The sequence below is a fragment of the Symphodus melops genome (genome assembly GCF_947650265.1).
Source record: "Symphodus melops genome assembly, chromosome: 4".
In the NCBI taxonomy this organism is placed as follows: domain Eukaryota; kingdom Metazoa; phylum Chordata; class Actinopteri; order Labriformes; family Labridae; genus Symphodus; species Symphodus melops.
The window spans coordinates 18,359,377-18,383,825 of record NC_136694.1 but is presented as its reverse complement, the minus strand read 5'-3'; the positions used below and the strand labels follow the sequence as shown (position 1 = coordinate 18,383,825).

General features: G+C 40.6%; 4 protein-coding genes across 6 annotated transcripts; 3 read left to right on the top strand and 1 right to left on the bottom strand.

Annotated features, from left to right (window-relative positions):
* Positions 1-948: 948 nt before the first annotated feature.
* Positions 949-5,050, top strand: LOC306822428 (rab GDP dissociation inhibitor beta). Its single transcript, XM_079341465.1, has 12 exons — positions 949-1,056; positions 2,147-2,254; positions 2,356-2,452; positions 2,532-2,666; positions 2,826-3,024; positions 3,130-3,261; positions 3,396-3,495; positions 3,661-3,829; positions 3,970-4,114; positions 4,198-4,252; positions 4,336-4,892; positions 4,956-5,050. Exons 1-11 carry the CDS (start codon positions 1,015-1,017, stop codon positions 4,480-4,482), a joined length of 1,329 nt encoding a protein of 442 aa, XP_079197591.1. The 5' UTR covers positions 949-1,014; the 3' UTR covers positions 4,483-4,892; positions 4,956-5,050.
* Positions 5,051-5,815: 765 nt separating this feature from the next.
* Positions 5,816-9,426, bottom strand: ndufaf3 (NADH:ubiquinone oxidoreductase complex assembly factor). The gene is made up of 5 exons (XM_079341466.1): positions 9,269-9,426; positions 6,968-7,163; positions 6,765-6,831; positions 6,491-6,591; positions 5,816-6,376 (listed from the first exon to the last, which is right to left on the bottom strand). The coding sequence occupies exons 1-5, from the start codon at positions 9,355-9,357 to the stop codon at positions 6,269-6,271; spliced, it is 561 nt and encodes a 186-aa protein (XP_079197592.1). The 5' UTR covers positions 9,358-9,426; the 3' UTR covers positions 5,816-6,268.
* Positions 9,427-9,898: 472 nt separating this feature from the next.
* Positions 9,899-17,693, top strand: nckipsd (NCK interacting protein with SH3 domain). Of its 3 annotated transcripts, XM_079340904.1 has the most exons (14): positions 9,899-9,954; positions 10,106-10,298; positions 11,103-11,215; positions 11,317-11,527; positions 11,842-11,917; positions 12,106-12,653; positions 13,452-13,622; positions 14,211-14,297; positions 14,507-14,645; positions 14,751-14,831; positions 15,088-15,216; positions 15,354-15,443; positions 15,538-15,710; positions 16,404-17,693. In XM_079340904.1, the coding sequence occupies exons 2-14, from the start codon at positions 10,128-10,130 to the stop codon at positions 16,626-16,628; spliced, it is 2,214 nt and encodes a 737-aa protein (XP_079197030.1). In that variant the 5' UTR covers positions 9,899-9,954; positions 10,106-10,127; the 3' UTR covers positions 16,629-17,693. The 3 variants fall into 3 exon arrangements, with proteins under 3 accessions (XP_079197030.1, XP_079197031.1, XP_079197029.1); XM_079340905.1 differs by lacking the exon at positions 9,899-9,954 and having other exon boundaries at positions 9,961-10,298; positions 12,109-12,653; XM_079340903.1 differs by lacking the exon at positions 9,899-9,954 and having other exon boundaries at positions 9,961-10,298.
* Positions 17,694-18,725: 1,032 nt separating this feature from the next.
* slc25a20 (solute carrier family 25 member 20) lies at positions 18,726-23,747 on the top strand. Its single transcript, XM_079341382.1, is given in 11 exon segments — positions 18,726-18,849; positions 18,945-19,063; positions 19,632-19,724; positions 19,875-20,002; positions 20,093-20,183; positions 20,338-20,455; positions 21,664-21,736; positions 21,838-21,881; positions 21,884-21,946; positions 22,269-22,393; positions 23,137-23,747. Coding segments are annotated over 10 exon segments (903 nt in total). The 5' UTR covers positions 18,726-18,849; positions 18,945-18,958; the 3' UTR covers positions 23,200-23,747.
* Positions 23,748-24,449: the final 702 nt, after the last annotated feature.

The following is a 24,449-nucleotide window of genomic DNA, read 5'->3' as shown; positions in this document are numbered from 1 at the left end:
CTTTATGGCTGCCTCTCTCTTACTTCTGAAATATGTGTCCTTTTTTTTGTTTTTGTTTGAAATGCTTAAGTTTAATAAGTTGTTATCACTCCAAGAACTAAAATAAGGTAGAGCTTCCCCAAAGTCTGAGACCTTGAAGGAGGGTCAGGAAGCTCGTGCTTTCTGTTTAAAGATAACGCTGCATGGTATTCAAAGCTAACGAAAAAAACAACAAACAAGAGATTAACATAAACCTAAATGTTTGTATAAGTTATTCAACAATAAACGAGCTTTGCATCCTCCACACCTCTCACTGCCTCAAACTGAAGTAGATTTAATTACATTGGTGCAACCCATCTATTAAATTGCTTGGGATGTTGACACGTTAAAGATGATCTCTTATATCTTCCTCAGTGATGACAATAATACTTTCAGATCAATTTTATTCAAAACAGCAGAAGAGGTCGCTAAAAACATTTGGAAGGTCGACATCATGTATTCCTTTGATTATAAAGTTTCTTGTCGCTGTCACTGACTTTCTGATTTAAAGAGACTGCTGTATTTATATTAACCTTGTCCTTCAAGGACTGTGCTCCTTATTTATCTCATTCTTTATTTCTCTTTTTTACTTTCCTCATTACTGCAGGTAATAACAGGGACTGTTATTTGGGAAGACAGTAACGTTTTTCAATTAAAAAAACTTTATTTTTTGCAGGGAATTTTTGGGTTTTAAAAAACACAAATACACACACACACACACACACACACACACACACACACACACACACAAACACAAACAAGCATAGATGTGCGATCCATAAGACGATTATTGAAAATTGGAACACAAAGTAATTACTGTCACAACTCATCAACATAAATGTGTCTCCCTCAGTATAAACATTATGCACTGCTGACACACACACACACACACACACACACACACACACACACACACACTCACAAAATTTAACAGGCACTGAGGAAAAGCACTTACACTCTGCGAGGCTTTTTGAATCTGATGAAGAAATAGATAGGATGCAGGAGTACGATATTATTGTGCTCGGAACTGGACTGAAGGTAAGACAACCTATAAGATTGAAAAATATGAGCAATTGAAATAAATCATCCTTTACTTTACTGCTACATGTACTACATGTTCACTTGGAGGAAAGGTTAGTGCATGCAAAGTATCGAGGGTAATAGTATTTGACATGCAGAGATTTTTCTCTAATTTCACAACAGTTCTTATCGCCTATAAGAAGAGATAAGATGCTTTAACTGATACTCAAACTATTATCAATTTAGACACTTGTTTTAGTCCATGATGGTTAGGTTTCTTTTAGTGAGTGTGGAAATCATTTTCATTCAGTGGTATTAAGGGATTACCACAATGCCATCATTAGCTAGCCTTAATCTGTGTAGTGAATCTAAGAACTGCTTAACTTTAACTTCTATAAAGACATAATCAGTCTTCCTCGTTTCATCATCAATATAATTGCTAATATTAAAATTATACTGGTCAGACTATAATCATACTTAGCTGTTACTACTAATACTACAGATACTTTAACCATTATTTATTGGAATTGTGGCAATACATCTGTTTTATTTATTGAAACTAAAAAAACTAGAGTCTGAACTGAACTCAGAAGGTCAAACAAAGTATAATGAAGGTCATCTCTGGAGGGAAACACAAACGTTCTGATACCAGACCACCAGATATGGTATGTATTTAAGTAGCTGCATATGTACTGTGACGACACACTGATGACGGCTGTTTGTGCAGCTACACGTGGGTTGTTTTCACATTTCTTTGATAAAATACCCAATTAAATAAAAGGCTTTTAGTTTCTTCAGGAGTGGCTTTTTTCATCTCTCTGTTTTATTCTTTCTACAACTCCTCTGTCCCCTCACAAGCCCAAAACAGTTTCAGTCTGAATTGATCAGTGTTTTATCTTGCCACTGTCACTTTGCTTACTTTTGCTTAATGCTGCGCTCATTACTATTGGGTCTTTTTAAATACTAGCACAAAGAACAAGGTCTAGAACAGCTCTTTTTGTATAGGTCTAGACCTTTATTTGTTGTGAATTGGCCATGCACAAATAAAGATTGATGATTGACAAACTGCTAATTACTGCACATTATTGTGACTATCCATCTCTGTCAGGAATGCATTCTTTCAGCTTTACTGTCTCGAAATGGGAAAAAGGTTCTTCACATCGATAAGAATCCTTACTATGGAGGAGAGAGTGCTTCCATTTCCCCCCTCGAGCAGGTGCATTCACACACACACAAACAAACAACACAACAGCAGCTGCTGCTATTACAATGCTTATTGGATTGTGTTTTACTATTCTTTATTTTTCTACATTACAGTTGTACAAGAAGTTCAAAGTTCCTGGCTGTGCCAAGTCATTAGGACGAGGAAAAGAGTGGAATATTGACCTCGTCCCCAAGTTTTTTCTTGCAAATGGTGAGTGCTCGAGTGTTTTTGTGTTCTATTTTAGTCTGAGTATTTGCATTACTTGTACCGTCTGTTGTGTTTGCAATAGGTGAGCTTGTGAAAATCCTGGTGCACACTGAGGTTACTCGATATTTGGACTTCAAAGTTGTTGAAGGCAGCTACGTATACAAAGCGGGGAAAGTGCATAAAGTCCCCGGCACAGAGGAAGAAGCACAAACTTCAGGTGATAATTCAATTCAGATCAAAACCTTTATTTTATATCGAAAGACACTTAGGTTTCCCTCATCTGGAGAGACCTCGAATTCACAGCATAGAAGACAAGCAGGAAACACTTGTATATGCACACTCCTAACTCTATTAAATATCATTCACTACCTTTCAGATCTGATGGGCATGTTTGACAAGAGACGGTTCAGGAAGTTGCTGCACTTGGCCCAAAACTTTGACATTAGGAACCCTCGGACCTACCACAACGTGGATCCTAACAAAACCACAACACGGGACCTGTTTTGTCGGTTTGACTTAGGACAAGAAGTTCAGGAGTTCACAGGTCACGCCATTGCCTTACACAGCAACGAGAGGTCAGCAACAAGAATTCAAAATTAACCAGATAACAAATAATGACAGCTGATCCTTCAATTTAAAGCCTGCCTGAACTGATTTACTGTCCTCTGGCCTCCCTGCAGTTATCTGGACCAGCCGTGTGTGGAAACCATCAGGCGGATCAGGCTGTACTCTGAGTCTCTGACCCACCACAACACCAGTCCATACCTCTACCCTGTGTATGGACTGGGAGAACTACCACAAGGATTTGCCCGGTAACTAAAAAATGGGATAAATCCTGGATCTACGCTCATCAAAACAGACGTCATGATGCATTTTAATGTCAAAAGATGACTTCCTAGATGTCATTATGCCACTTTCAATCAGTAGTGTTAAATCTGTGTTTCAGACTGAGTGCAGAATATGGAGGAACCTTCCTGATGAACAGAGCAGTGGAAGAGGTTTTGATGGAAAACGGCAAAGTGAAAGCTGTGAAATCGGAGGGAAAGGCAAGAGCTACTTATTAAGACAAGCAGTACGGAGGAGTTGTTGCGTTGAAGCTCGGCTGTTGGAAGAAATGCAGCAGCACAGTTGTGTCCTCAGTGATTCAGTCCCTTTTCTCTCTCTCTCTCTCTCTCTCTCTCTCTCTCTCTCTCTCTCTCTCTCTACAACAGCTGTTCCAGTGTCAACAGCTCATCTGCGACCCCAGCTACGTCCCTAACAGAGTGAGGAAAGCAGGCCATGTGATAAGAGTCATCTGTTTATTAAATCATCCCGTTAAAAACACCGAGGCAAACTCCTGTCAGATCATCATCCCTCAAACACAACTTCACAGGAAATCCGGTAGTAGCCAGTGTTTTTTTGCATGCCAAACCATACTTATATAAATGACATGTTGGTTGCAAAGATTTAGATCAGATCAGAAAAGCTGATCACACGACTTATAAATCACAGTTCATCCTCTTCTTTTTTTATCCCTGCAGATGTTTACATTTCGGTGGTGTCCTACACGCACAGTGTGGCATCAGATGGGCTGTACATCGCCACAGTGAGCACAACTGTCGAAACAAACAACCCTGAGAAAGAAATCCAGCCGGCGCTGGAGCTTCTCGAGCCTATCATTCAAAAGTCAGTCACGTTTTTAAGACTTTCATTTTTGCCTTTTAAATATAATTTGGTGTCATTTCCTCTCTATCCCCTCACCCATTTAGGTTTACTTCAGTAAGCGACCTGCTTGTTCCCAATGAAGATGGAAAGAAGAGTCAGGTAATGATGATTGATCGAGCAGATTTGTCTTGAATATTTACATGAATGTATTTTATTTAAGCGGTATCATGTTTCTCCTCTAGATTTTTGTGTCCCGCTCATATGATGAAACAAACCACTTTGTGTCTGAATTTGAGGACATTAAAGAAATGTATCAGCGGATCACAGGAGCAGAGCTGGGCTTCAGAAGGTCACAGAGACACCAGTCTTACACCTCTGATGATGACTGAGAGACACGGTCTACATACTTTCATGGCAGGGTCTCCTTGGTTAGAGTTTGCCATCTTTCGATTGATGATTGGTCATTTGATCCCAGCTCCCCAAGTCCAGAGGTCAAAATGTCCTTGAGCAAGTCAATGAACCCCTCATAGTCCAATCCAACACCCTCTGGCATCACTTCATGACTTTATGAGTAAAAGGGTGAATGTGACATGTAGTGTCAGTGTGCTTTGAGTTGCCAGTAGATCAGAAAAGTGTGATTTAAGTACAGTTAGTATCATTTAAGCTGGAAGGCCAAGAATACGCTTCAGAACAGTTGTAAAGCAGAGGCAGCTTCTGTACTGTGTTTGAAATACTGTGAACTGTGATTTCAATGTTGTTTTTCTTGTAAGTTAAATTCTTTTGCATTTGCATTTTCATGGTGTTTGGAACTGTAATAATTTAGCTAGCAATACAACTGTGTGCAGCACAGTAGCTACTGAAGTTTTTTGGGAGTTTTTTTTGCCTTTATCTTAGAGACAGGACATTAGTCAGAATAAGAAATCAGGGAGACAGAGGAGTGATCATGATGTGTGGGAAAGATGTCACAGGTCGGATTTGGACACATTGGGCGCATGCACTAACAACGAGGCTAGCAGCGCCCCACAGTTCTTATGTTTTATTGTTTACATCGCGACAATCCGATTTCCTTTTTTTTGTTTGAAAAATGTTCTTTTATTGAACAGATGGTGACGTTGTAATTGCCTAAATTGTACTTTGTCATAAAACCACATTTACATAACTATTGTTTTTTCTTTTTTGTTTGCTTATTATCAGTGTCATCAACTCATGTGGCTAAATGCATCATTTATACATTTGGAAAAGGTGACCAAAAGTAACTGATTTTTTTTTATCAAACATGTTTTGTTAATTTCCAGCTTTCTAGCATAATGGTGTGAAGTATGCATGCAGCCTCCTGCATGGAAACATGTTACACTGTTCAGACTGTTGTGGGGCATATGGCACAGAGGCAGCTGATTAGAGATGATGTGCACACAGAGGATTTGTGCACTCTCTTATCTATGGAGGCTTATGAATTAGAAAGACAAAGCTTATGATCATGTGCTGCACAGGCAGCTTGTTGGTGGCAGCACTGCTGGAGGCTGACGGAGAGACACAGAGAATGAAGAGGATTTAGCATGAAGGGCACTCAGCAGCAACACCTCAGGCAGAGGGCTGGAACATATCTACACAAAGAAATCTTTCTTTTTTATAAACGTGTTTTCACTTTCATCTTCTGCTTGACCATCGTGGTGTGTGTTTTTAAAAATGAACAGCTCACATAGGGCTCATCTATTTTACATATTTAAAAGATTATTATCGTTGGGTATTATTTATTGCATTTAAAGCTTTTAAATACACATTTTACACACTAAAACAACATTTCTATACATTTATTACAGTCCAACCCTCTATCATAGTTGTCCTCTCTTACATTTCCATGAGTACTTGTGCAAACTTTATGGACAGTCAAACAAACACACACTGACTTAAGTGTCTGATAGAAACCCCGATGTACACATTTCAAATCAAATATCAAACTGTGGCGGCTTGTTGCGCTGATTCAGTTTCAACACCTTAATCTCAAAGAATAAGAGATGCAAACTTATTTCTAAGCGTTTCTTTAGGGCTTGATTTCACGCTGGGCTTCTTTGGAAGCTTTTTGCCGAAGAACAATCCCAGAGGTTTCCGACCATTCGTGAACCTCCAATCCTTATCTGTAGAAATCATTTCCCGTTTCTGATGACAACACAACACTTATTCCTGTGTGACTTCCAGTGCCGTACTGACGGGCGGCGGGATCAGACCTGCAGCTGCAATTCTTCGCTCACTCGTCAGGAAGTTGAAGGTTGCACATGCGTTTGGCTGCAAAACAACAGCAATGTGGAACAAAGACAGACGCAAATTAGGACAGCTCATTAAGTCTTAAAGCTAAAAGAAATGAGAATATGCAGTCATTTACACCGGAACATTATTTACCGTGTCTTGCACCTCCACAGCGATGCCTTTCTTCTTGAGTAGAGCAAGGACCGAAGGGTTAATTCTTTCAACTCTTGCACCTGTTCCTAATATGAGAATCTCTGCAGAAAGAAGGAGACATGCCGAATTGCATGCATCATGGAATAAAAAGATTTAGTGAGAAATGCAGGGAGGGTTACTTAACGACAAATATTTTTAAAAAAATCTTACTAATGATGGTATTCATCCCTCCAGCAAAGCTCAGAAACATGTTTATGTGTGCTGTCATTTTTACCTATTCTTGGTTCGAGCATGTGAAAAAGTGAAACACTTTGTTCTGTGATGTCTTTATGACTGCCAACCTGCAAAGACAGAGAGAGAGAGAGAGAGAGACAGACATACATTAAGAGATAAATAGCAATAAAACCTCAAACACACACAACAAAGCAGAATATGACAGAACAATGTACGAGCTGTAAAGATAGCTGGTGATCTCACGTTCCACTGGAGGATAGCAGGAGGCAGCACAGCACAGGGCCCAAACACCTTGTTACCGTCTATGTTGAATCCATGAGCACTGTAGCTGTGAATCATGAGGCCGCTGTCTGGCTCCTTCTGCATGACAGACACCGTGGTACGCTGGTACATTTCATCATCGCTGGGACCCAATCGATGTGCCCGGGTCAGCAATGGACTGGAACAAAGCAGGTCAAAGAAGTTACCATAAACTCTATGTAAACTCCACAAGAACAATCATTCTTCCTTTCCTTACCAGAGTTAATATTGCAAAAAGTGCTTGAGGCCTGAGTCTGCTTCACTGTAATTATATATTTATTGTCTTCATACATTCTCCATCACTTGTTTCATATAAATCAAGGGGTACTTTGCCATGTGGCCCAGTTTAAAAGCCAAAAATCTTTTGCCAACATGCAGAGAGGACTGAGCGCCAAAAGCACAAAGCCTGTTTCTGACAGCCAAGAAACAAACATGTCTGCATCACATGTTAGTCTGTTGTTGTCCCACTTTCCCTTCCCGCCTGCCCGCTATAAAAACCTGAGCAAGCTCAGAAATCTGAAGTAGTTCATTTGAGATGTAGTGTCTGGCGATAACATTTGACATGAATTAGTTCTATACAAACAGATGATCGGCTGATTGAGATGTGCTGTGATGCCACATCTTATCAAGTCCTGCCAGGTGGGTTTTAAATGAGACACAGCAGAGTGGGCTGTGAGGAGGCACAGCGTGCGAGGGTGACGGAGCCACAGAGTATTATCGACTGATTAACAAGCTGAAGGCCTCTTTGTAAGAGGACCTTCAGGTAAAAACACATTATTGTCTGGTGCTCCACCAATCACACCTTTAACACCCTGAGTAGAAAGTACAGTTACATTAAAACTGCAACCACAAAATATATAGTGGTTATTGTCACTACTAGTATTTCTTGTTGATTCACTTAAAAGGAAAATTATTTACTATGATTTAAGAGATGACACCGACATGACAAAATTTTACAATTCCACTCAAATGAACAAATATGGTGGATCGAGCTTGAAAACCATTTATTTCATCTAAATCGGCAACAACAATATAAAAAAAGAAGAGCAAAAGGAAGTGTCATTGTTTAAAGTTTTGATCAAATCCTCTCCTTTGACCAAAATATCAACAACATCAGCAAGACAGCCGTTCCCCATCTGAGAAACACAGCCTGCCTCTCATCCTTTTCAGCTGCTGAACCCCTCACCCACACGTTATCACCTCAAAACTACAGTCTCATGTACGCGTCATCATCCAAAACACTCGAGAAACTTCAAAAATAGCCAGAACTCGGGTGCTCGTCTTCTGCACATGTGACAACATCACCCCTGTTCTTTATGACCTCCACTGGCTCCTCATCCCCCAGCGCATCCACTTCAACCTCCTCATCGTCACCTAGAAAGACCCGTTACCTGACTCCCCCCCCCCTCCTGACAGAAACTTCTCCATCTCCAACCCTCTAAGAGTCTCTCCAAAACACATCAGACTCCCCCTCAGTCTCCACCTCCAATAACTCCCTAAAACCTCACCTTTTCTTCATCGCCTACAACCACTAACACTCTTCTCTTCCTCTTACATTATTTCTTTCTTGCATTTTTTTTCACTCTTTTGTTTTGTTTGTTGTTATTCTTTGTTAAGCCTCTTTGAGTACTCAGTAAAGCGCCATAAATGTCTAATTAATTTTATTATTAACTTACAAAAACGAATAAAACTATAATGATATGTAATTGTTTATGACTGTCATTACTATATGTGGTTGTTGTATTTCCCTCACACATTTCCTACCTGTGACTCAGCTGTGTTTACTTGACTGTTTTCTGCAGGTACACTGAGCTAGAGCCAGTTGATTCCCTTTCTTATGCAAGTTTAGAGCTTACAATAAACCAACGCCCACTTAAAGAGATCACTCAAGAAATTGATGGGTGATGGGGGACGCTGAAAGTTCAAGTCGTCATGCAACTCTAACTAAAAAGTTGGACCATGAACCATCCACTGACAAATGTGACCTGAAGTCTAAATCTAAAGAAAACATGAGGTGGAAATTACACTACTGCCGCTATGGCTCCAAAATAGGCCTAGCAGTATCTCGGTTTTTCAAAACAGCATCATGACATTTTGGCTACACCGTGCCTTCATGGGTGTGTGTGTGTGTGTGTGTGTGTGTGTGTGTGGTGGTGGTGGTGGTGGGTGGGGGGGGGGGCTAACAGACTTTACATTTTGAGTAAACATTAATCACATGCTTTACATTGACAAATGCAGCCCCACCTTAAGAGAGCAGGAATGGTCCTCGATGAGAAGAGAAATCCCTGAGTTGACCTCTGAAGGAAGAATCGGGCACACTGCGAGCTGGCCATGTTGACGATAATACTCAACAAGCGGCGACAAACAGGGGGGACACAATTCTCTGTAACACCAGAAGCTTGTTTCCGGTGTTGTGTATTGCAAAATCGAGCGATTGTCGATTCTTTTTCCTAGACATTTGCGGTAATCCTAATAGAATTTATGAATATAAACAAGAAAACAACACCTGTACAAACAACAAAAAACAATATCTTTAATAATATACAATATCGCTATGCTGTATGTAGAAACATCACTATTTGTAAAAGGTCTTTTGCCAAACATGAATACATAATAATATGAACAGGTGATCCGTGTATTTCTGCATAACTAAAAATATAATGGAGTTTGTACTGTCTGGCCTCAATATTATTCACTTCATGGAAATATTAAATGTTTCATAACATTTGATATGGTACCAATAAAACTCTAAATTATGACTATATAATTTAATAATATCACAATAAAATCTCAATAATATCAGGATATATTATCTGCTTATAAAAAATAATAATAATAAAAATACCTGCTCTGCGTTTGATTAAAATGTCTTGTGGGTGTGTTCGTGCAGTAGCAGCGCCTCCTGCGGATGTCACTGGCAGCAGTCACAGGTCAGATGATCTGAGCTACATTGTAAATACACACAGCAGAGATCCGGGGCCATGCATTCATGGGCTCTTTAAATCACTTCAAGAGGAGCAGATTTTTTTTTCACTCCCTGTCTTCAGACACCGTGTTTATATTTCTTCTCTTCGTTTTCAGCTTGTTCAAACATTGATTGAGCATGTACCGGTCTCTGTACGCTTTTCGGTCTTCGGAGCCCAACTCGCTGCACTTCGCGGCCGGAGAAAGCTTCCTAATCCTGGAGATGAGCAACAAACACTGGTGGCTGGGGTCCCGCTGTAGCTCGGGGGAAACTGGTTACATCCCGTCCTCATACATCGAAAAAGTCCAGGTAAAGACGTGTTTCTTTGCAGGCTCTCTTATCGTTTCAGCTGATACACTGAGGTGAAGTGAAATAGTGAATGCGTATTAACGGTGATGAGATCGACACAGACAGGTCCCGTGTTACTGCAACAGTGCTGCAGAACAGGCCGTGTTACAACTCGCTGCTGATTATTGCTGGGAAGAAAAAAAAAAAGCATGTTTGCTGAGGCAAAACATAAATGATCTAAGAGTTGCATCATGGGGGGGTCTTGGCCTTCTGCACTGCAGCTGCTCACTGCGACAGAGAGAGGAGATGGGACAGGATGGAGTAGATACACAGGGTTGGATATGAGACAGCACAGAGTCAAAGACAGAGCTCACAAGCCATTGTTTACCTGTGTGTCTGTCTCAGAAATGTTATCAAACATCTATCCCAACTATTTTTGAACCAGTAGCCACCTCTACACAGATTGATCTCAGTCACACCCTCATGTGCTCCACAGTCAGGATTTTCTAAGGACCCAGGCTTACAGGGAACCAGTCACAGCATGTATTTTGGAAAACCACAGGCTCACACACAGCAGCAGGATAGGAATGCTCTCTCCTGTTGATAATGGAATTGGCTGTAGAGGTTTAATAAGCCTGAATTTAAAGCATCATAGGTTAAAAAAAGCTGTTTTTTTGTTTGTTAGATTACTGCCCCAGTTTAAGCCTGCCCAAAATCACACGTCCCCGAGCAGCAGATCTGTTTTGTTAAAAGTTTAATAATTATTTTAATCAATATTTAATTAGTTCCATTTTCTCTTTCCATCTGTGTGCGTTTTGATTCCAGGCTCCGGAGCAGGATGATGTGCTGCAGTCTATAGACAGAGCCATCGAAGGAATCCATAATGTAGCCTTAAAAAATAAAGGCAAATACAATCTAGAACAAAGAGATGTTCTACAGTAAGTACAAAGCAATTCATGACTTTAACAAAAACAAAAAAATTAAAAAATGTTGAGACTGAATGTGTGCCTTGATTTATCATCTACATTTTGTGTTGTAGAAAGTTGATCCATCATAGAAAGGAGACGCTCTCACGGCGGAGTTCTTCATCTGCCAGTCACAAACAAGGCATCCCATCCTCCAGCAGTGAAATATCTCTTAGTCAGACTCCTCCTCCACCCAATGGCCTTAACCAAGACTATGGACGACAGGGGAGCGTGCCGCTATCAGGGAGCCTGGACAATATGCAGGGAGAGCAGGGCTTTTATCAGGTATTACACTCCCACAGTACTCAGCATTCATTCTTCCCCTTTAAACACTTCCAGCTTCTGTTACTGAAAGAGCCATATCAATAAAGATCACTTGCTGGTGTGCAATTATAAGTCATCAATGCTCGATTTATTGACCATATATTTAACACAACTACTCTATCGGTACATGTATTTTCTTTGACAAATTATATTTCCCAGCACGTGTATCCATAAAAAAAAGCATTTTAAGGATAAAAATGTGTCTTCTTCCTTCATTCAATTAAAACTATATGCATGTACATGTTTAATTTAAACTGCACTGTTTCCTTCTGCAGGTGCCACCTCAGCCTCGACGTGCGGCACCGATCACTCCTCCTCCTCCTGAAAAACAACGGAACAGCCGACTTGCAGGTGAGAACTGCGACAGCAGCGGTGTGTCCACAATATTGTAGGTTTATTATCTATTTCACAACATAGTTTTTTTTGCTGCTGTAGCTTTGTACTTCGCAAACACTCTATTCTTAGTCCAGTCACTTCTGCTCTCTCTCCTCTCTGTAACTGGAGCTCTCTCTTTCTCTCTACCTCTCTCTCTCTCTCAGCAGAGCCAGGGCCCCCCTCCAGAGGGTCCTCTCTCCCTCCGTCCCCAGCTCCCTCACTCTCAATAAGTACCAACTCTGTAGAGTCTGGCTCCTCCCACTCTCTGGTCTCCTCTGATGTTAGTCTGCCCAGTGTGTCCAGCACCCCCCCTCCTCCGGTGCCGTCCCGTGTGAAGCCGTCTGCACCACCTGTAGACGTGCCCTCCCCTGACTCTTTGGCTCCTGCAAAGAAGAGTCCGGCTCCACAGCCTCCTCAGTCATCAGCAACCCCTCCTCCTTCACAGCCTGTGGAGAAGGATGACCAGCCAGAAAATGAATGGCCAGTTGCCCCCCCTTCAGTTGCTGGCAGCCCTCCTGCCAGCCCCACTACGTCTGAATCGGTTCCCATGACTATCGGGGCAGAGTTGATCGAGCTGGTGCGGAAGAACACAGGCCTGAGCTACGAGCTGTCGCGGGTCGCCGTGGGTGTGGTGGTCGGCCACCTGCAGACAGCCTTACCTCAGGCCTCATGTGCTCTGGAGCAGGTCCTCCTCTCGCTGGTGGAGAGCAAGGTCAGTATGTTTACTTTACATCATGTGGGTTCAGCGTCCTGGAGCTGTGCCAGCTTAATGGAGAATACCGGTGTAGTTTAGAGTTACAGCTCAGTCTGCATTTAGCTGACATTTCTCAGGGACCACAGTTCTCACACTATCACTTACTCATTTCCTCCTTGTACCGTGCACAGGCAAACTTTGCAGTGTCAAACCAAGCTGAAAAGTATCTGCTAATTCTCTCCTGGCATTTATCTCTGATTCTTCTTCCTGGTGTGAGGTTGTTCTTAGTGGGCAGAGTGTTATGTAACTCTCAAACAGCAGTCTCTGAATGCTTCTTGCTGCAATCTTTGTTTGCATGAAGACCCCTGTGCACACCGTGGCCCTGCTCATCTAAGACAAAGCCTAAACGGGGCGCCGATAGCCTCGCAGTTCTGATCCAGGCCCCATGTAAAAAGGCAATATTCCTCAGCACAGCGACCTTGGGTTCAAATCTGACCTCGGCCCTTTGCTGCATGTTGTGCCCCCTTCTCTCATCCCAATACTTCCTGTGCTGCCTTACGTGGACTTCACTTACGTGTAAAAATGTCAATGTTTGGCCAACACGTTGTCTTTTCGTGCCTTACAGTTTACTAAAGCAGGTTGAAGACCAAACACATTTGAACTGTTCAATGTCATTGTGTGAAGTGTCACTCAGGTTTTGTTAATAAAGTATAGGTAGCATAAATATGCCCACATATAGATAAGGAGTGTCTTTCGACAGTATGTTAGAGCATGTATGTCTGGACTGGTATTTCATGATGTCTAATGTCCCTGTAGGCTCTGAGTACAGCGCTGCCACAGGGTCAGGTCTGTCATGATGAACAGAGATTGGAGGTGATCTTCAGCGACCTCACCCGGCACCGTGATGACTCCCAGCAGCGGAGCTGGGCATTACATGAAGACCACGCTCTCATTGCCTGCTACCTGGAAGAGCTCCTGAAAATACTGGTATGATGCAGAAAAATTCATGTTTAGCTTCGTCTGCTGGCACCTCTTTTTTCTTATTTAAAAAAAAAAAAAAAAGTCCAAAGTGATTTTATAACTCAAGTCCAAATGGATTTCAGACTTTTTTTTTTTTTTACATTTAAAAAGCTTTGTTGTATAAATTTACATTTTTTATAATTAAACTGATTGAACTTATTCCTGAAAAGGACATTTCAGGAAGCGCTGTCCTCATAATGAAATGCAATGGTCTCACGGAGGATCAGTCAGTGATGTGCCCACAGGACCCATCCAGATGTCATGTTGTAAATTCCAGACGTATTTGATAGGATCAGAGCGGCTCAGACGACTTTACATATCCAACAGTGTGGTTAAAGACTGGATCTGTAAAGTCATCAGGCTGCCAAATGTTCTTTGTTGGCAGTTTGTCCTGACCAGAACTCAGATCAAGACTGAGATGTCCTGTTGAGTTGTCAGTGGGCTCCATAATCCTGTGGTGTGTTGAGGGGACACGACAGATTTCAAAGTTACATAATTATTATGTTATGACATCATTGCTTACCACTAAAGGGTGTTTTATTTCCTCCTCTTCAGACCGATGCTGATCCCGAGGTGTGTAAGAGGATGTGCAAAGCAAACCACTACGAGAATGTGATGTCTCTGGTGTCATATTATCAGATGGTAAGGCAACATTTTGCTGAAGTACTGAATTGCTGGTTCATGTGTTGTAACATAAAATGTGTAATCATTTAGTTAAATATGAAGCATCTCCCAGACTCGTGAGTCCATCCTGTGGTTTGTTTGGTTTGCTTCAGTGAAAATAAATTCAGTATTTTTGTGTCGTTCAGTGTACGGTCGGTTAGCGTTTCCTCATTGTTGTAACTGTGCAGGAGAATCGCGTGTCTTTACGGCTGTTGCTGCTGAAAGTGTTCGGTGCCATGTGCAGCCTGGACGCTGCCCTTATCTCCGCCTTCCTTACCTCCATCCTCCCCATGGAGCTGGCCAGGGACCTGCAGACCGACATACAAGGTAGGGTTCTTTACCTTCACGGGGTTCTGCTCATGTTCCACTCCCAAACTTGAACATTGAACATCACTCTGATCGACTTTTGCTGACCCATTTTACTTATCTCAGAACACCAGAAAATGTGCTACACAGCTCTGGTACTCACCATGATCTTCTCAATGGGGGAACAGGTGCCATATCATCACTACGGTATGCCACGTATAAAACTTAAAGTGGAATATAGCAAATGTAAATATTTACCTCTGCCAATAAAAACAAAAACATTTCTGGTGAACAATGCTAATTATTCCAATAGAGTAAACAACTTTGTGTTTGGCTGACTTGATCATGAAAGGTTTTCCATCCTCAAACTGACATAGAAGTTTCACATGCATGCATTCAAAGGTGTATTTAAAGGATTGTTTCTTCTTTATCAAGACATAATCCTTTCCCTCTCTGCTTTCAGAACACTTGAATGCAGACTTTGTTCAGTTTCTGCTGGGCGTGGTGGAGGATGGGCTTCCGTCTGATCCAACAGAGCAGCTGCCTGACATCTTCCTGAACCTCCTGCTGTCCTTCAACCTGCACCACACAGGTGAGGACAGGCAACTTACAGCTTTTTTTTTTTTTTTGATTACTTGTAGCAGAAACGCGCAGTACTAGAAGAAGGAAAATGTCCCGATGTTGTGCCTGTTTGCCTGATTATGGAAACTTTGTCTTCTGTGATTGCAGCTCCCAGCGGCAATGTGATCATGCAGGAGCTGAAGAAGAAAAATGTCAAGATCCTGTCAGAGAAAGTGCTACTGCTTCTAAACAGAGGAGGTAAAACACCTGCATTTGAAGCATTTTCTCATTGTACATCTACATATTCTCAGTGCTAATATCACCGCTCACTGTGTGTCATTCTCACCTCCAGATGACCCGGTGTGTATGTTTAAACACACCCCGCCTGCACCGCACTCAGTGCTCAAGTTTCTGCAGGATGTTTTTGCCAGCAGAGAGACAGCTGACATCTTCTACCGCACTGACATGATGGTGATGATTGACATTGCTGTTCGCCAAATATCTGACCTTTCACCTGGAGAAAAGGTGAGAGTTGGACATACCACTGAACTATTGTTTGATTATGTGATTTCACATTTTGGAAAATCACGGCACGGCATCACGGCTTCTCAATTATTTGCTGACAAGAAATGTGATTGAAAAAAACACTGATTTGACCAAGGACTGAAAAACCAATGAATAGTGCAAATCCAGGGGGGAATCTGGATGAATCTTTAAAGCTAAAATAACATGTTGGATAACCCATCATCTATAGTTATCCAAAAGTTAACATTATCGCCAGCCACTGGCAATTTACTTATTTTTATTTTCCAGGGACAGTGCACATTAAGAAACATCTCTGTAAATATCCCAGAGTTAGCCAAAAGGATAACTTTCATCTGTTGTCCCTGGCCAGATTTGATAAAAGGCTCCCTTAAAAACAAAACAAATTCAAACATTGCTAAAAACTACAAATAGCAATAACATGACAGTAATGACGCAGACAGGTAAGTAGCCATTGGTGAACATATGTAAACCATGTAGGAATTAGTAGAGGCACGTGTCCTATAACCTACTAAAGTCAATGTTATGTGCACACAACACGACACTGCTGTCTGAAAAATGGTGGAAATGGGTCCTTAAAAATGTTGAACAACTTTTTCAATGATGCATCAACTCTTTGCTTCCTTGTCTGATTTAACATTTTCTCTCCCACTCTCTCTCTCTCTCTCTCTGAAGCTGAGGATGGAGTACCTCTCCCTCATGCACTCCATAATGCGCTCAACAGACTACCTGGAGCACCAGCACCGCCTGTCTGACCTGCAGGGGGCGCTTCGCAGGATTCTCAATGAGGAAGAAGATCCAGGAGAAGAGGAAGGGAGCGCTACGGCGAAGCAGATGGATAAGCTAATTGTGCAGCAGATCTTCAAGGAGTACCCACAAATTTGTGAAAGTGAGGACTAACCATATCAGTATCAGGCTCACACACTGTAGTCTGCTCCTGTCCACTGCAGGGAGGTACAATAAAGCTTGAAGAAGAGGAGCTGTTTGATTGGAGGGCCTGTTGACTGTTCCAGTTTTGCCAATTCTGTCTTAGACTCTTCAGCAAAGACTGCAGCATGCACAGACTATTTTTGTGGTTGGATATTTGTATTTTTAAGAGGGAAAAAATATGGAAAATGCACAAAACTTTTAGGCTTTGTCATTATTGGAGATTAAAAATAGCCAAGATATCAGTCAAACAGTAGAATCATTGCAATAATAACTGACAAACATAAAGATGTATGCACTCAAAGTGCTTTGAGTTTAAAGTAACAGTAACCAAGACTAAAACTTTTTTAAAACAAAATAACACAATATTTTGAATGAATAAGGCAGATTAGAAGTCGTGTTGTACTTTTTGGTGTCATTGGTTAAGCTTTCCTCAGATTGTTTTGACCCTTTCTGTGCTTCCCTGTGAATGGGACCAAACTACTGTGTGTCAATGAAAGCATTTTTCTCTAAACTGACAACATACTCTTAAGATCCAACTTTCCTCTGTTGTTCATCTCACTGTTTATTTTAAGTAGAATTCAAATATAGTTAAATATAATGAAAAAAAAAAGCACATTCTGACTCATGTGTAATCATAAATTAAGAAGTTAGCTGAGGAATTGCTGCTACGTATCGAGTCTCTCCTCTAGCTTCGTCTGCAGTTTTATCAATCTGGTACTTTTGCCCTATTCTGCTTTTTCAACACTTAAAGACGATCATGTATACTTACATTTGCAAAAGCGCCGTTAGCATCAGCACTCAATGACTGTTTACAGATAGCCTATTAGACTGAACGGTCTGTCTCTATGCTGCACTCATGTTGATTCTTACTGTGCTGCACTAAAGCTTCATATAATCTTGCTGTAATATATAGGGTATTGGCTAATGGGAGCTGTAGCTGAAATGGTTCTGCACTTACTATCCAAATAATTTCTTCTTATCCGAGGGAGGCAAAGTCTAGAACGTTTCTTTTATCTCCTTGTGGTTTTAATGCTTAAATACCAACATGTGGTTTTAATGCTTAAATACCAACATGGACAATTCCTTTTTTCTCCCCCATGATGTTGTGATTGTGATCTTTTTATTGTCCCTGGCATGGCTTCTCTGTCTGAACACACTAAGGAGGTAGGCACAACCCGAAAGAAGTGTTATTAGTTATCAATTATTGTCTGACTATTCATTCATTAAGTATTTGTGTGTCTGTTTACAGCACGTGTGAGAGAGGTCAGTGTCTCTCCTTACCATGGTAACATTGTCTGCAAAATGCTGCAACTGTGTTATAACAGAACTAATAAAGCTATATTTTAACAGTGAAAGGGGTCAGATTGATATTTGTTGGGATGTATTGGTTTATATTTAGAGTCTATGGTTAAAACATTATAAAACCTTAATTTGATATATTTGTAAAAAAGGATATGGTTGGTCACACGGCGAGACACAGAAACAGAAGTTTGATTAAACTCTAATTAAGCAAAACGGTTTAAGGTTAAATGTAACGTATCCTCTATTTAATATGAGACAAAACTGATCATTTTACTCAAAGTCCTATATTTAACTTGCTTTTAGTTTCCATCAAAATATTTTTTTAATTTTTTATCGGTTTGGGGATTTTTTTTACCCTTCTTGTCATCCTATGTTTGGTTTCTTCCTAACCTTTTGTTTTTATTTATCTGTCATTGGGTTAAAATAATAATAATAATAATAATAATAATGAATACAATGCCAAATATACCTGAGATTTTTGTATTCCCTTTTTTTTTTTTTTAAGAAATACGTTTATGAAATTAAGCTCTAATTTGCAGTATGCAGGTAAAACTAAAGATATACAAACATACAAACTAAAGTTTCAGTAAAGAAATGTTTAAAAATACATCATATTTTAAAAAAATAGCAGTACTCCTAACATTACTTTATTAACCTAACCCAAAAACATTGTACGAATACATTTTTCAATACCTATTGCATTTATCTTTAATTTGTATGAGCTAACTCAAATCTCAAACAAAAGTGGAAAGTTTCTACCCGGACACCAAACGGAGACGTACCAGAGCATAGCTGTGTGGGGGTCTAATGTGTCCGGGTAAATAAGTGGGTGAAAGGTCCAGCAGGCAGCAGTGACAAGAGCACGCAAACACGTCACAGAGTCGACCAGGTGAGATGTGTTGTTTTTATTTGCGGTTTGTGTCAGTGTGTTTTTATTTTCCTTCTGCCGCTGCAGCAGCTGTGTTTGTTTTCTTCTTCCTGCAGAGCGGAAAGTAAACATGTCCAAAAAGCAGCAGCAGATCAGCCCCATGAAGAACTTCTTCGCTGGGGGGTTTGGAGGGGTTTGCCTCGTCTTCGCAGGACATCCACTCGACACGATAAAAGTGATTGCTGCGATTTTTTGTGTCTGTCCTTCACTTTGTGTGTTACGGTAGGAAACAGCTCGGAGAGAGCGTCCGGTGACTATGCAGCAAGTTACCATAGTAAAAAAAAAAAAACAGATGTCAGTAAGATGTGTGCATGTCATAAACTGTTGTACAAATCATACATGTTCATGGTACTGTCGCGAGCTCAGAGTCTCAGCTCAGCCTGCTGAAGCCCTTTGACCCACATACAGAGTGTTATATGACTCTGCTCACTGCAGGTGTAATGGCTTCCAGCACTGTCAGATCTCACCTGATGACTGAATCACACCTACAGCAATGACAGCAATACTCATTACAATGCAATGCAATTACTTATTACATATCAGGCCATTCAAGAAACATCAAGACGTTTAATTAAAGGAATGCCTGAAGAAAGAAAAACATCTGTGAGAGTTTTTTTTAAGAAGTTGTGACACTTGTTTGACGATGAAGTCACCTGCTCAGTTTATACCATTGTCAAAGGTATATGATTATAATTGCACCCCCGCTCCCTGCCTGGTGTGAAAACTTCTTTTGTTTCTCTCAGGTGCGTTTACAGACTCAGCCCAAACCCAAACCTGGAGAGAGTCTCGTTTATGCCGGAACCATCGATTGTTTTAAAAAGACTTTAGCCAAAGAGGTGAGGATGCATGCTGCCTTACAAAGTTTCATTATGTTCTATTATACAATCACAATAAAGAGCCAATCTTAATCTAATATTACATGGAGTAATTCTTGTAAAGTCTTCCCCCTTGTGCTGATGTCTTTCTCTTTATTGTCTTCCTCTCAGGGTGTGAAGGGGCTTTACAAAGGAATGGCGGCGCCCATCATCGGAGTCACCCCTATGTTTGCCGTCTGTTTCTTTGGATTTGGACTGGGCAAGAAATTACAACAAAAAACTCCTGATGATATCCTGACGTAGGTGAAACTCTGTGATCTGTGGTTGTGCTATAATGGTTGTATTACCACTCTCTGGGTGATGATGTGTGAGGACATTGTCTCTTGCAGGTATCCTCAGCTGTTCGCTGCAGGGATGTTGTCTGGAGTGTTCACCACGGCCATCATGGCTCCTGGAGAGCGCATCAAATGTCTCCTACAGGTCAGAGGACATGCGATTTGAATGACATCATTATTGTCTAAAACAGGGCTTGTGTTTGATCAGGATCCTGTTGTCATATGTTTTATTACTTCACATTCTGGAGAGGTTATATGAACGGCAGTGAATGTAAAATAGTGTTTAATTATGTGTACAGATCCAGGCAGCAACAGGAGAGGTAAAGTATGCAGGACCGATGGACTGTGTCAAACAGCTGTACAGAGAGGCTGGGATCAGAGGAATCTACAGAGGCACAGCTCTGACTCTTATGAGAGGTGAGTCTTTATTCCAATAGGGGGCAAACCTGTACATGTGTAGAAAAATAATGTCAACCCTCAGTGGAGGATGTTTACTCTTAAGATTAGCATGTGGACTTTTCCTGTAAACAAACAAAGGTACAGCGTTACTCACTCTAACACAATGTGAGTATCCCTGAGGTCAAACAAACACTCACAGTTCCTGATGTATGAGGTGAAAAAAAATTCCATATCAAGTTTTGTAATGACAACAAATGTTTGTCGTGGCTCCTAAAGGGAATAAACACTGATGCATGAGTCACTTGTGGTTTGAGGCTACAGCTGCTGCTCCTAGCATTGTCAGCCCAACAGTGTTATAGGAGTGTAACACCTAATCAGTACATCATCATTACCATCAGTTAAACAGAAGACATCAGTGTCTCATCCCTTTGTGCCCCAAATAGTGTTCCTCGCTCTATATTGTAACTGGGATAAAATGAGGTCCAACTTTAAGTCCAAGCTCTTTCCAAAACAAAAAGGAATGCTTTATAGAAATCTTTCACGATGTTAACAGATTTCAGCTGTTCAGATTGAATACCAGAATGTGGTCCTGCTGAAATAAGCAAATGTGCAGTAAAGGTTACCAATACCATGTGCACAAATGCAGTCCAATACCGTCACAGATGCTGATTTATTGAACAGTGATAACAGGTCAGCTGGTCTTAGAGAACGAGACAGCCATGGTTTACTAACAGTTGAACTAAGAACCCCTCTTCCCCTTCAACATTTGACGTGGTATTTTTGCTATTTTCAATTAAATATGGATTTTAAATGTCGTAGAAATCATCACATTTTGTTTTGATTCACATTTTTCAAAATGACAATCTTTTCCGTAAACTGTGATGTACATTTTTGTTTTTGTTTTTCTTAGTTAATCACTGTCTACATCCACTAACTCCCATCCCTATGTTATTTCTTCGTTGTGCTGTCCGAGGTGTTTTTGTTTGTTTTTTGGTTGTTTTTTTCCCTGTCAAAGCATCTTTGAGTATTTAGAAAAGCACTTTATAAAACCAATGGATGTTATTATTATTATTATTAGTTTGTCTTCCTTCATGTCTCAGTTTTAATTTCTGCAAATGAAAAGACCACTTGAAAGAACCTAAACAGGGTGCTGAGGTACATTCACATCTATCTATTCAGTAACTGATCACATACCTTCTATCTCTTATTTGGTTTTTGTATGTCAGATGTTCCTGCCAGTGGGATGTACTTTACGTCATATGAGTGGCTGAAGAACGTCCTCACACCTCCAGGAAAAAGGTAAATATTGGTCTTTCTGTCACAGTTTTTTAAGGCCATCTGTTGTACAGCTGACAGATATCAGTCGCTGAGCAGTTGAACCTGTTGTCTTTTCCCTGCAGCCACAACGAGCTCAGCATTCCCAGTGTGCTGTTTGCAGGAGGGATGGCGGGATCTTTAACTGGGCGGTCGCAATCCCAGCCGACGTGCTCAAGTCTCGTTACCAGACAGGTTTTTCTTTGGATTTCCCAACTTTCATTGAGGATAAAATACTTTTATTTATAATGTTACTACTGATGTCATTTAGAACAATCATAATGGTCAGCACAGGAAATTAATTCTAATAATATTATGACATTGATTCTTTATTCCTTTCTCTTGTGAGCTGTTTCAGAGCCAACTGTACTTAAGATTGAAGATTAGTTTCTTTTTTTACATCACGTTTTCCTATTCGTTTCCAAATTTCTAAACATTTTTGTGGTTTTTCAAGCTGTTCTGTCTTCATAGGAAGTACATCTGTGACTAAGTTATGTGCGATGTGTTCCTTTCTTAGCCCCTGAGGGGAAATATCCTAACGGCTTCCGGGATGTTCTGCGGGAGCTGGTCCGTGAGGAAGGAGTGGGTTCTCTGTATAAAGGCTTCAACGCTGTCATGCTTCGAGCTTTTCCTGCAAATGCAGTGAGTGCATGTTGCTTATTTTCAACACTGCAGGGCTCAAAGGAGCTGGATTTTACATTTAGACAGATTGTGGATACTGTCCTCATACAGTACTTACTTTAGTGATTAGTTGCCAATGAAAATCCTTGAAAACATATATGTACCAAGGTGTACTCTAATAACATATTAACAAACACACAGTTTGTATTTTAGCCCCTCAATGTACAATAATATGTTCCTTTCTTCCCGCAAGAGGGATTTTTAATTTGACTTTGAAGTGTGTGTCGTATTCTGTGATGTCATTGGTGTGTTACAGCTGCTACAGATGTGCATCTGTAGGTGTTTTACAGTGTTGTCATCATACCCAATATTTTGCCACTTGTACCTGTCATTCTGATCAATCAAACACACTTTTTATTTGAAAGAGAATCAACTGTAGCACAGCCACTATCACCACTCCAGCCTTTTATCCCCTCTCTTTTAGTAGTAAATCGCACAGATAAACAATATATAATGTTCATATTCGTCGCACAAATGGTTAACATTTAACTTGTTTCAAATTCTATTTAATTTTGTAAGTTGTAATAGGCAGATAAATCCATGAAGTTTCTTCACAATATAGTTTCACTACAAACAAATGACAAGGACACAGGAAGTCTTGTTTTATCTTAGCTGCAATAAAATCATGTACTGCAAATGTCACTAAAAACGAAACACTGTAATACTGAACATTTGTGGGGTTTTTTGCTTTTTCTGTTTTTCAGGCTTGTTTCTTAGGATTCGAGTTCGCGATGAAGTTCCTGAACTGGTTAGCACCAGACCTGTGATGAAGGCTACATATCGCCTCGTATGTGAAACCAGGGACACACACACAATAATACCAAGAGTTTCTTTACCTACAACAATGTACTTGATTGTCGTTCGGGAGGGTGTGGTTCTGTTAAGCGTGTGGATCTTACAGACCTGACTCCACCTGTGCCAGTACATGCACAAGCTTACACAACGCTCAAACACAGTCGAATGTTCTCGCTCCTTTTTGGTTGATTAGGTTTTCTGATATTTTTTAAAATCTTTTATTGTTTGTATAATAGACAAGGAGTGTATTGAACATGTCGTGCCTTATTATGTTATCTGCAAGCAGGGGCACATATCAGAAAAAGGTGCGTTCTTTTCTGTGCTGTATGTTCAGACTGTCAGCAATACACGACTTTAGAGCTGTCTGTACGGTCACACTCCACCTAGTGACCAACTGTTAATAACTACACCCTCTGTTTGTTGTAATGTGAAATTATGAGAGCAGTCACTCTGAGATTGATTGAACAGTATGTGATTATTGGCATGTATAGAATTAAAAGAATAATCCATATTTACAAAATTGACTGGAGCATTTTTTCATCTTTCATTTTACTTGAATAACTTTGGTGATTTTATGGTCGAGAAATAGTACAAACAGTGAAGTCTTTGTAATAAAACAGCATCTGAACAACACAGGATAATAACAGTTATGTTTTATTGTCCAAGACCACGTCAGTAAGATTAACAGAAAATAAATATAAATATAAAACAGAAGTTTAGAAGCTGACATTTGTAGTTAAAATCAACACAAAAAAACTTTCTCAACAATAAAGATATACAAATGATCATTACTTGAAGGTTGACTGGTCCACACTCGTGTTTTTTTTTGTTGTTGTTTTCTTCAAACATTAAACGTCACAATATGACTTTGTTAGTTTGCATGCCCGACGTACAATGGGTGCAGTCCAGGCAGCTTGAGTTTGACCTCAGTACTGTGGCTCCTTCGCTGCATGTCATTTTTCTCTCTCTCTCTCTCTCTCTCTCTCTCCTCTCTCTCTCTCTCTCTCTCTCTCTCTCTCTCTCTCTCTCTCTCTCTCTCTCTCTCTCTCTCTCTCTCTCTCTCTCTCTCTCTCTCTCCTCTCTCCTCTCTCTCTCTCTTCTCTCTCTTCTCTCTCTCTCTCTCTCTCTCTCTCTCTCTCTCTCTCTCTCTCTCTCTCTCTCTCTCTCTCTCTCTCTCTCTCTCTCTCTCTCTCTCTCTCTCTCTCTCTCTCTCTCTCTCTCT